This window comes from Chroicocephalus ridibundus, chromosome 1, assembly GCF_963924245.1.
Source record: "Chroicocephalus ridibundus chromosome 1, bChrRid1.1, whole genome shotgun sequence".
Taxonomy (NCBI): Eukaryota; Metazoa; Chordata; class Aves; order Charadriiformes; family Laridae; genus Chroicocephalus; species Chroicocephalus ridibundus.
The window spans coordinates 2,853,321-2,865,777 of record NC_086284.1 but is presented as its reverse complement, the minus strand read 5'-3'; the positions used below and the strand labels follow the sequence as shown (position 1 = coordinate 2,865,777).

Below are 12,457 nucleotides of genomic sequence, written 5' to 3'. Positions count from 1 at the left end.
CTTAGTTGGAGGGGAAAATCTGTTACTACATCTAAATCATCTTCGCCCATGCTTCTAGCTTCCCTTTCAGAACTCTATTAATAATTTTCGTTTCCCATATGCACTTTTTGTTTCCCATATGCACATTTTTGCCCGAAGCAAACTCTTCTTAGTGTTTATTTTTGGTGTATGTCCAACATTACTGTAATCCAGTTACAGTTATTTGTGCTGGTAGAATATCAGCTAAATCTATTTGCTCCATTTTGTCATGCCTGCTTAATATTTTAAAAAGAAAATTAGTGAGATTTTTCCACAACAGCATCGGGTCAAACGCAGTTCACACAGTGTACTGTACAACATTCGGGTTTGCTTTGTGCACCGGTTATTATCAAATTAGGGTGATAGCCGGGCATGTGGATTTGAGCCATGTGTTAATCCAAGTTCATCCAGAAGTGCGTGCCGTCCTGTCTAATACAATGGTTCAATTACAGCTGATGAAATCACATTATCTTTTGAATCCATTTTACCATGTTGTCTAGCAGTTAGTTGCACATACACATCCCATATTCAAGGGGCTTTGTCTCACATAGGCCGTGTCAAACCCTAAATTAAAAAGTGGACAGTTAAATCATTTATTAATATAAATATTAATGAACAGGTTTTTTTAAGTATGAAGTAGCCTAGTAGTGTCAGGTAGGTTCAGGACAAGTTCAGGGGTGTCAAATTCTTCTGAATTTTTTTTTTTTCCACATTCTGATAAGAGGCCATTCCAAATATAGTGTTTTAACAGCGTATGAATAAACGTTATGGTCAAAAGGATGCCTTTGCAGTTCTGCATTGTTCTGGTTGGGGTGTAAAAAGGGGTGCTAAAAGGTCAGGACTCTTGCTGCTCGTACAGGAGTACGAGGGTTTGTGATAAACATTTTAGTGTCCTGGTGCAGGTGGCTTTACCCAGTGTTGTCAGTGTAGAGGTGTGTCTGGTGACTGAATGCGTACATTCTTTCCACTCCCCAACCATGTTGTTTGCCCTGATTTATTTTTTTTTTTTAATATCTTTTTTTTTTTTGAGTGGCCTTTTTAAAATTTGTGTGTGACTTTTTTTTTTGACTTCTGCAATTATCCAGATTTCTGCAAATAGCTTTGAAAGAAGTATTTTGAGTGTTTCTTTTAGATTCTGACTGGCATGTGAGAAAGCTGCAATAGCATCGGAATATTCTGAAGTGAACTGGGTAGCTTGCTGCGTGAGAAAAAAGCTGATGGTCTCAAGCTGATGGACACTGCTAATACAGGTCTATGATGGTGAAAATGAAATCTGAATTTGGCTTTGTTATTTTTTTGTCTTTAAATATACATATATGTGGCATATAAATAAATATATTATTGAATTATATGTATTTCTTACATAGAGGTAGTCCTGCTGGAAACGATGCAGTAATGATTTGGATTATTCTCTGGTAGACGAGTTTTTAGGTGGTCAGGGTTGAGTTACCCTTGAGCACTAGAGGAAAGCAGCTTTCTGGAGAGCTTGTACACCTTCACCCCTCATGCTCAAGTAAAATTTCAAGAACACGGATTCAATCTCACGTATCTTCACATTTACTTTACGTGTAGCAAGGATTACCCTGTAGACTCCCTTAGCTCGGAGTTTTAAGTGCTGGCTTTCAGATCTGCACCTGCAATTCAGAAGTGCATTAATATTTGTTTTTTAAACATGAAGTGACCTTAACTGTATGGAAAGCTACGAGAATTCGTGCCGTTGGGCACTTGTTATGTGAGAGGTCACAGCCAGGTATATCATTTTGGCTTTTCAGCCAAGTTCTGAATAAACCTCGCATTATAACACGATTGTAGTATAATTTGGGACTTGCACCTTGAACGTACAGTTAAAACTGGTGTTAGTTCCACACGCGACAATGTGAATTACAATGTTGTAAAAATATTTTCTCTGCTGTTAGAGCACTGCCATAATTTTTCATTAAGAATTACTGCCAGGTTGTATTGTTATCTATTTTAGCAATGCTTAAGCTTTGAAGAATTTTAGTTCAGCAATTTAGGAGGCATTAAACAATTGAACCGTCTTATTGCACCAAAGCATTTGTAAAAAATCATTTATCTCATTTGAAGGTACATTTGGAGATAGTCATAGTTGTCTCCCTGAAATTTTTAAAAGCAAATTTGCTTTAGTCTTTAGAATGGTAAGACTGTGCATATCACTTATGAATCCCGTTTTAATTTTTGTGTACTTAAATCCTAGTTGAACACCAGCAGACATAAAAGGATTCTGTCACACGCCCTGTAATTCTTTTTAGAAATAAATGCGTTGTTTTCTATGATTAAAAGTACCTGAGACAGGCTTAGGTTTAAATAAAATCTCCAAAAATTTTATCTTTATAGGAGTCCAAAATCCACTGTCCCTTAAGGGGCTAAAGACTTCGTCACCTGAGGCTGGAGTATATCCCTGAACCTCTCCACGTGCTGGAAACAGCCAGCCCAGATTTTGTACACTTTACACCCCTGTCACTTCTATGAGAAGAAAGAAAAGAAAACACTTGCAAATAAAGATTGCAGGGAAATTTAAGGAAAAGAGATTGTATTGTGTAGGAAAAAAACAGGAGAGGTTTTACAGAAAACTCTGTACAGAAGATTACAGACAAGAATCAAGGAATTTGTAAAGAGGAGAAAAAGTGAGAAGAAAATGATAAATCAGTCATAATCTTGAAAACCTTATGCACAAATAAATATATTCGCATTTCTCTATATAAGCTGCTGAAGATTCCTTAATTTGTTGCACAGATCTTTTCTAAGTGGCTTTATTTTTAAAATCAGCTTCTTGCTCTCTTTCCATTATGTTTATGGTGTCCATTAGTACATACCAGGGTTTACGCTGCAGTTTAGCATTTAGGGCAGATAACATTCTCCCTGAACTTGTCATTTGCATCTTCTGATGCAATTCTGTTGACAAGGTCTTTTCAGGCATGCAGGGGGGAAAAAAAAAAACCCAAACCACTCCCGCGTCTGTTTTGATTGTTGGCAAAGGTGTGTCTTTTCCAGGAGCGTGTCTAGATGCTATTTCCACAAGAAAGCACTTTGCCTGTAAAGCTTGTACATACAAATCTGCTTCAGCGGGGTGCCTGCAAGTTGTGTCAGGGTCAGCTAGAAAAAGACTAAATCTTCCTGAAAATCGCAAGAGTGGGTTTTGGTTTGTTGTGTTGTGTTTGTTTTTGGGGTTTTTTTCCTGTTTTTTTGTTTTGCCTTTTTTTTTATTCCCCCCCCCCCCCTTCTCCCGTGGTCTGTCATCCAGAAAGGGATGCAGGCGCGTTTCCCAGCCACGCAGAGCATTGATTGCTTCTGCCTGCAGCGGGGATGCTGTCAAGTCGCTGCGCGAGTGGAGTCCGGTATTGACACAGAGCTGCCGGCCAGCAGCTCCTGCTGCGCCCCGCTCCCGCCATGCCCTGCCGCTAGCTGCTGCCAAGGGGGCTGGAGAGGCCCCGCCAAAGGACCCCACGGCTGGGAGGAGAAGCCCTTGCGTGCAATCTGGCCAAAGGGAGCCCTGGGTGCGCCATGCACGCACACCTTCCCAAGCAGCACAGCTGCGGCAGGGGGTCCGAGGGGTCGGATGCCGGCAGGAGCCTGCCTCCCGTAGCCAGGGATGCCCACTGCGCCTGTCGTTGGCACCAGCATCCTCCGGGGCTCCGGTATAGCTCCCAGGCGCTTCCCTCTTGGGGACCTGGGGATGCCAACCAGAGCAGGAGCAAGTTTGTCCCTCTGTGGGACACAGTGCGGAAGAGCCCCCATAAATCCCCAGCCAAGCCACAGGGCAGCCCGGGGGAGTGGTGGTCAGAGTGCGCCTGTGCCCACGGCTGGTCCCCCCCGGTGCAGGTGAGCCAATTCTTCACTCTCCAAGCGACTTAGAGGATGCTCCAGGGAAAGAAAGTGAGGTTTGGCGGTGTCGGCAACTTTTTGTGCTGTGTCTTGGTTTGTGTTTAGCGGTGCCTTCTGGAAAAATTCTGTGCAAGGGCGAGCTGTGGGTTGGTGATGTCTGTTGTTTGAAAATTGATTCTCTGTGGCCTGCGGAAATTGTGGGGTCCTCTTGGAAGCATTTTCTTGTTAAAATGTTTTGGTTTCTACCTCCAGGTTCTATAAACTTTGTATTGCATTGTCTTCTGCAAAGAACGGATGTGTTTATCCCCCTTCCCCCTCCCATAATGGATTTTTCCTGCTTCTGTAAACAGTTTGTTTTCAAATATTGCATGAAGTTAATAAGGATATTTTAAATACAGAACATAATGGGGGGTGTCTTTGATTTATTAATAAGAGAAAGTATGACCTGTTTTTCTTCTTTTGAACTTCAAATGTAATAGAAATCTTTAATAAATGTGAAATAGCTCTTCAGCTTTCACAAACCTATAGGTTTTTATTTAATGGCAAGGCAGTGTATTTTCAAATATGAACCACCCAGGGTCTCGGATGGGCACAGATACCCGTGCTGAAAATAATTACACAGGAGATAACCCAGCACTGTGAAACAGAAATCACAGTGACACTCATATGATGCTTACCATTAAAAAGCATTAACGCTTTCTCCACTGATGCATGTTTTCATTTCTGCCTTAGAAGACTTTAAGCTCATTCAAAAGCTTTGTATTTTGTCAACATCAAATCACTTTCTCATAATTTCACACTAAAAAAAAAAAAAAGCAGAATTTGATGTTGAAATAGGATTTTGAGATATATGTTTACTTACTGAAATAGTGTACACCAGTGTTTAACTTGCCTTAGCCCACATTGAACATGTGCACCCTCTCTAGAGATTAAATCAATTCTTTGATGGAAATGGTTTTAATATATTTTCACTGAACAGAAAAGCAATAAGGCAAAGGTTTGTCAGAGAGTGTAGCTGTACTTTATCTTGTCTTATGGTCTAAAAAAGTGATGCTCTGTTGACTGAAAGTGATTGCTGTATAGAAAAAAAGCTTCCTTTTTTTGCCTCAAATCTATTGCCAAGTGGAAAAAGGAAGCTTTCTGATATATTTTGGAGTGACCAAAATGTTGCGTGACTACAGTGTGTTATACATTTTCTGTCATAATCAAAGCACATACAACTATTCATGCCAGAGTAAAGCCAATGTTAAAATAATATGTAAAACATAGAACTCGACTTTGTTCTAATTATAATTGTAAAAAACTCTGAACATTTTCTTAGGCTATGAAGATTTTTGTTTTGGAAAAAGCTTGAAGGAAAAAAGAAAAGGAAAAGGAAGGAGTTCCTTGGTTTTCAAAGGTATAGAATTTGTAAAGAGAAAATGAAGGAGCAGTTAAAAAAATTTAAAAAAAAATTAAAAAATTAAAGGCCGTTTCTAAGACTACATCAGTATCTAAGTTATAGATGCATTATAAAGTTATTTCAGTATTTTAAATGCCCTTGTAATCACATCCACTTGTATTTGGATAATGTGAAGTTGTTCAGGTGTGTGTACTTTCTCATGTTTAATTTTGAAGTCTGTGGTGTAAACTTTCTTTACGGTATGTTCTCAATGCCAACCACCTTACTCTGTTTAGGAAAGTCCCTTTCTTGCCTTCTGCCTATAATTAATCAACCTACCGTCAATCAAACTGATGGTTTGTACCTAGAGATGGACTTAGCTACTTACGTTGGCAAATACTTGGTCATTTTTATGTTACAGAGTTGTGAGATAGTTCATTTCTAATAAAAATCTCACTTTTTTTCTCTATGCAAAGTAAGCATTGTGCAAGCTATGGGAAAAAAGGAAAGAGTGTGTGATATATGTGTGTGTGTGTGTTTATATATAGTCGTAGGTACATACACTTAGACAATCATTTTATCAAATATATTCAATAGATGCGATATGGGGAAATATAATGGAACTGCCTTTAGTAATTGCCCTTACTTTGGGGCTGCATGTTGAAGTCAGTGATGTTTTTTGAGGACTATGTTGGTTGGGAAAACTGTCTTTCTTGCCAAAATAAGGAGCAGTAGTGAAATAGTTATATTCGCTAGCCTAAAAGAACACGGTAAATTTATTTGAAATTTCCACCTTATGTGTAAATGAAATAATAAGTAAGCTAGTGACAGCCTCAAAGGTGGAGGGGTATTTTTTTTTTTTTTAATTCTGAGCAGCTTTTTCTTCTGCTTGACATTTGTGGGTGAGGCTACCTTCTTCAAGCACAAGAAAGACAAAACACCTTGGAAAAACTGTTTCTTGATTAGTACTATACTATAGTACCAAATTTAATTCACAGGTCCTTAATTCCTAGAGTGTGTACTAGAGAGCTGTTACTAATGTACACTGTGTCGTCTTGATCCTGATAAAAACGTTGATATTTATTGCTGAGGACATGGCTCCGTTTTCTTGACCAGTTCCTTCTTCTTTGGTACGTCAGAGCAAAGAATGGCGCTCTGGTATTAGCAATTTTTTAACTGTCTTAGAAATTCTGCGTTGCTAGCTTGCATGTTTGCGTTTGCTAACAGTTTTATGTTCAGTTATGGGTAGAAAAATGCTCTCTATATAGCCACGCAGGACTTCATTTGGAATTAAAAAAAAAATAAAAAAATCTTAATTTTGAAAGTGAGTTGAAATCAAGTGTAGGTGGAAATTTGATTCCAAGACCTAATTTGTTTTTTACTTCCAGTCCTTTTTTTGACTAACTTATTTACAGTCTGTTTCCTTAACTAAAAGGAAAAAAAAAAAAAAGAAAAAAAAAGATAAAGAAGAAAAGTAATTTAATAGGCAAGTTTTATATGGCCCCATTGCCTGGAAATATTTCTTGTTTCTTTGCAGTGCACCATCTATCTCTATCAGTGTTAGTATCATGGAGTCTCATAACTTGTGTGGTTCACTCAGTGATTTCCTATCTAAGGTCAGTGTTATGCTCACTGGGGGAGATCTGAGTGAAATTTGGGGGGTGGGGGGCAGTGCAGAGACAAGGAGGTGACCTGACGTTTTCCACGGGTCATTCTAATTTTGGGTGTAGTTTGTAACATTGGATCTGCTTTCCTTGTTGGCACATATACGCCGCTGGAACATATCATCTACTGATTAATCAGATTGGAAATGTATGATAACACGGGTAGCCGCAGGTGTGCAATGACCGGCTGTTCTTTGTGCAGAAGGGAGGGAGGGAGGGATAGGAGTCTGTATTACCCTGATTACAGGCTGAAGAGGAAACAGCAGAGATTGAGCTGCGGTTTTAAGAAGCCCAAGGTATAAATTTTACTTCATGCAGTCCACATTAAAGAGGGCCTCCTCTAATCACCTTTCCGATATGTGTAACTGCATGTTTTCAGATCCTAGAGCTCAATATTGTTCTGTTAAAGGGGGAGGAAGAGACAGAAGTGGATTCCCATCTTTGGCTGTTTCCCCGTTCAGAAGACAATAGTGGACTCCACTTTAATTCAGCTAACTCTATTTGCTATTAAGTTTTTGGCCCTTCCATTTTGAAATGTTCTCAAGGAAAAATATCTCGTATCAGGTGGTATCCTGGATGTGTTAAGGGCAGAAATGCATACATGTGTTTTATTTTGAAAACTTACATAGAAGTGTAAATTTACGCATATTTTTAAATAGTTTACTGTCAATGTCAGCTTTGATGACTTTTTGGGTTGGTTGGTATTTTTCCAGATATATCAGAACAAAGGGGTTTTTTGTCTTTTAAAAGACATACCGTCACTGAGCTGTTTTGTTACCTGGTAGAGAGGCTTGTGAGCTAAACCCTAGTTTATAGGTGTGGCTTGACTTAAAAAAGGCAGTGAGTAGCCAAATTCTGAAGTATCAGCTGAGAATGGTCTTCTGTCTTTGAAGGCCTTTGGCGCCAGTGCTGAAATTTCAGTATATCATTTGAGAGCTCTTTGCATGGTGACGTGAGGGGAGAGCTGGCTTCGAGGCATTCTTCTACAGTACTAGAGCAGAAGGTCTATTCCAAGAGACACTGGCTCTCCTGACAGTATAAAGAAATGATTTGTCATGGGTTGTGTTTTTGAAAGCTTAGATTACTCCTTTCAGGTTCACAGATTCCCACATGCAACTGGCCATTCTTCTGTCAAGTCTCTCCTGGCAATGGAGGTACGTAGAGCTATTTTAGTTAGCTAAGGGAGATCTTTTCACTCTAATTTAGTATGTTCAAGTGACAGTAAAATAGCAGCTAAAGGAGAGCCAAATAATGCTCTTTGTTTGACTTTTAAACTTCTTTTTTCCATAGTCTTGAAGGCTATTGAGAGCTAGATGCCATAGGATGAGAGTTAAAGATTCGATTTAACTCTGACACTGCTAAGAAAGATAAAACAGAGAGGAGTAGCCAGGCAATTTGTAACGGAGAAAGAAGTTCATCCCATTCTCAGCCTGGTACGCTCTTATCAGTGGATTTAGGCGACAACTCCTAAGTTTTAGGGAGATGTGTCTTAATTCAGTATCTTGCCTTCAATGGATCATTTTGCTGCATTTACAGAAACAAGCTCATTTGTACATCTTTAAGTGACAGCTGCACAGATTGCTGACAATGTTTTGAAGCGGAAATACAAAAGCTGTTGGTGTGTTCGTTTGCAAGATGAGTAATACTGGTCTAACAATTCCTGTATCCAGTCGCGCTGACGGACAGGGAGCTTTGAGAGGTCCACAGCATTCTGAGTGGCATTCATATCTGACGCTCTCCCAGGACAGCTGCTTTAGAAAACATTATGCTTTTACATTCATGTGTAACCTATTTCTTCTACCAAAGCCAGGAAAGCATGTTAATACTGAATTCATACCATTTACATTACGTTAGGCATAAAAAGGAGGTCAAAGATTAGCCTTTGAGTCCCCTGTGTTGAGGTCAGCAATCTCATTAGCGATGTAAGAAAGGTTCCTGGTCAGAAGTAACAGGAAATATTGCATGATATTTGTTTGGAAATACGGCTTCCTTAGTGTAATAGCTGTTTGTGTGATTCCGATTTGAAAGACGGACGTGGTATGTCATGAAAAGGACAGAAACTAAACATGCTGAGACACACTTGGACTTTCTGCATAACATTCAGGTTTAATAAAAAAGGAAAAAGAAAAAGAAAACCCCAGCACTAGGCATGAGGCTTTGTGCTCTGCAGACTTGGGAACTTGGGGATGTGACATTCATTCCAGATTTTCCACCGAATCTCAAGGGGTCATTCAGCCACCTCTGCCTGGATTGATAATGTAGCATTGCTTACAAAGGCCATTATGAGTAAAAGAAAAGTGGAAATTCTTTTTTGTTGTTGTTGTAGTATAATATTCTGTCTCTTTCTCTTAATGTATGAGGTCTTTCATCAGTGTTAATATTTTTAATGATACATAATTTTTAGTGGTAGAAAAGACATTTAAGAAATAGGCATGATTACAACAATCATGAAAGTATTTGTGTGCAAGATGTTCTATATAGTTTCATTTAAATACTGAAAAGGATAACTATATGCTATGTACTGTACTAACCAATGCTTGTAATGATTTATGGTTTATCTACACACATTTTAGCTCCTGCTGATTGTTCAGTCATAAATATGTTAATGCTTAATTTGCATGATTTGTTGCACCATATTTAGATTTGCATTTAATTAATCCCATGTTTCAAAGTTTCTCCTCCTAGATGCCTCAAGAAGCCAAGAACATTTTCTCCCCTTGACATATAATTTGGCTTCTGGGATTTTCAGGGGCGATGAAAGGGGGCATGGGAAGGGAATTGTAGAATTTGGAAGGGGATTGTTTGTAGCATTGGTAATTGGCCAAAACTGCACAAGTGCTCTGATAGTCCTCCTGCTATTGATAAATTTCTCTACTACTTGGCACGTGTATTCACCCATGGATAAACTGTTCATCATATTTGAGAACAGAAGGGCGTTTCCCTAGGACCAGACTGGTAGAGCCCAAAAGGATTCAGAAACTTTTTTTTTTCACTTTTGCTATAGTCTGCCATGTAATCCACTCCTCGGAACATCCAGGAACTCAGAACACAGGAAAGTCTTTGGTCTGTCCTGTATTACTCTGATGGCTCATGACACAATAAGATTTTGGCAGGCTGAGAGAGTTGGGGTTGTTCAGCCTGGAGAAGAGAAGACTCTGGGGAGACCTTATAGCCCCTTCCAGTACCTGAAGGGGGCCTGCAAGAAAGTTGGAGAGGGACTTTTTAGAAGGGCATGTAGTGATAGGACAAGGAGTAAAGGCTTCAAACTGGAAGAGGGTAGATTTAGATTGGATATTAGGAAGAAATTTTTTACTCTGAAGGTGGTGAGCCCCTGGGCCAGGTTGCCCAGAGAAGCTGTGGCTGCCCCATCCCTGGAGGGGTTCAAGACCAGGCTGGACGGGGCTTGGAGCAGCCTGGGCTGGTGGGAGGTGTCCCTGCCCAGGGCAGGGGGGTTGGAACTAGATGATCTTTAAGGTCCCTTCCAACCCGAACCATTCTATGATTTTAGTCTTCCCTTCTCTTACATTGGCTCATGAGTTTATAGGTTGCTGGAACTGTTTTGTGGCCTGTCAGCAGGACTGACAGACTGCATGCTCTCTGGACAGAAGGAAAAAAAAAAAAAAAAAGATTGCCTTATGGCTTGCTTAAGATGATAGGAATAAGACTTGATAACCCTGGTTGTGCTTTCTGTCTGATGTTACACTACATGTAAATTAGGTGTTCAAAGATGCAAAACCTTTGCAGCAACTCAACAAGATGGTTTTGGTCTACTCAAAACAAAACAAGTGAAGGATGATGCGTGACAGTTTATAGCTGGATGCTGAACAATGGCAAAGATTGAGACAGAATTTACCTCAGATATTTTGGCATGACTTGAAGACACAACCTGAAAATTTATTTCTGTTTTGGAAATGGCTGTCTCTACTGTTCTGAGGTATTTGAATCAAGTGTGAAAATGTCAGAGTTCCCCACAAAAAAAAAAACAAAAAAACAAAAAAACAAACTAAAGGGAGTTTCTGGTTGCAGTATTGACAGGATTTACAGAGTTTGCCAATTTAGCTCTCCGTCTGCATGTGGCTTTTGGATGAAGAATAAGAAAAATAAAGCAAAAAAAGCCAAAAAAGAATTATGGATTAAATTTGCTTTTAAGATCTGTGTTTGCTTTGAAATAAGCCATAGATTGTTACAATAGAGTTTATAAATTAAATAACCTATATTCATTTACCTTTTTGTATAAGTATTTTTTTTTTCATAAATTGCTGCAGTTAATCAGATGAATCAGCTCAATGGTCACCTAATTTCAAAAACTCCCATTGTTTTGAGAGTTAGAAATACAGGGATCAAAAAGGACTTCTTTATGTATTCAAAATACATGTTCTGTGATATCTAAAATGAACATCAGAAAAATAAACAAAATAATCCTTTTTGTAAATTCCAGTTCTGGTATAATCTTTCTTTTAAGTCACAGGAGCCAGCTCTGAATGCAGTACGAAATCCAATTTAGCAAAATAACATCTGGTTTTGTTTTAGATATATTGTACTTTTAATATGGAGTTCTACCTTTCTGATTAAGTATTTGCACAAGGAGAAGCAGGTCACTTCAGCGGCTGAAATTGCTCGTGTAATTGGTCAAACAGAACATCAGACAAATGATTTTCATTATGCATTTCAAATGAGAGCAGAATGGAGCAGTGCCGTAGGCTTACGGTAACTGTCACAGCAGAGCAGCTACGCTGCACTCAGATAGGAAAACAGTTAAACAGAGGCCTTTAAGACTCCTTGTTTATGTTTGTTTTTCTTTTAAATTCTAATAATCACTTCCTCCATACCGAACTGCTATTTGTTGCATTCGTGATCACAGGAGCTTTTGCTATTTATCCGTGTGCTGGTTTTTATGTTGCAGTCATCGTTCACCCGATAGATGAGCACATTCAATATTTGTTGAAAATGTGAGTAAGGTCTAAGCTCTGGTCTTACTTTTCTTCATTCTGTAGGGTCTGTTTTGTGAAAGATGTGATTTTGACAGCTTTGGGAAGGAGAAATGCAGCTGTGCTCCGCTTAGGAGTGGCTGCCGGAGGAGCGGGGTCCCAGCCCTACACTTCGCTTCCTCCCTGGCACTGCGTTATACGATTGCGTGCTGAGCTCAGGGGGCGGATGAGCCAGAAAGTTAAACCAGGAGAAAACCAAAGGTGTTTGAGAGACCTATTTCGTGGCCCAGCTTGGTGTCCACTGGCTCGGCTTCCAGCGCCAGCACAAGGCTGAGAGCAGAAGCCTGTGACAAGGGACGTGTCCCAGAAGATAGCGCGCAGCTGCCTCTTTCAAGGGTAGTCACACTTAATGTGCCGTCTGATGTGTGCGTTTGGGTTTTGACAACACAATAGCGCTTGGGGGCCTCCCTGTGCTAAGTGCAGAAACTTGTATCAAGCGCTTTGCTACCTCCAAGAACTCAGAAAAAAATAATGTTTCGTTTCAGAAAGGGAGAGTTTCGGGGACACCTTATTCTCTTTCCCTTTCTGTTCAGCAGACACATCTGGGTTCTCTCGAAATCTGT

The 12,457-nt window shown here is 39.6% G+C and overlaps 1 protein-coding gene across 23 annotated transcripts in view; it reads left to right on the top strand.

Moving 5' to 3' along the window:
- Window positions 1-12,457, top strand: part of DLG2 (discs large MAGUK scaffold protein 2) — a 1,060,606-nt gene that overhangs the window by 595,300 nt on the left and 452,849 nt on the right. Inside the window, exon 1 of one of the 23 annotated variants that reach the window (XM_063326015.1) lies at window positions 3,380-3,858. The exons of 18 other annotated variants lie outside the window; for them this stretch is intronic. In XM_063326015.1, coding sequence (XP_063182085.1) covers window positions 3,541-3,858 — 318 coding nt within the window. In that variant the 5' untranslated portion in view covers window positions 3,380-3,540. Of the gene's footprint in view, window positions 1-3,379; window positions 3,859-12,457 lie in introns of those variants that run through there. 4 more of the 23 variants (XM_063325956.1, XM_063325969.1, XM_063326041.1 and 1 more) reach the window with 4 other exon arrangements.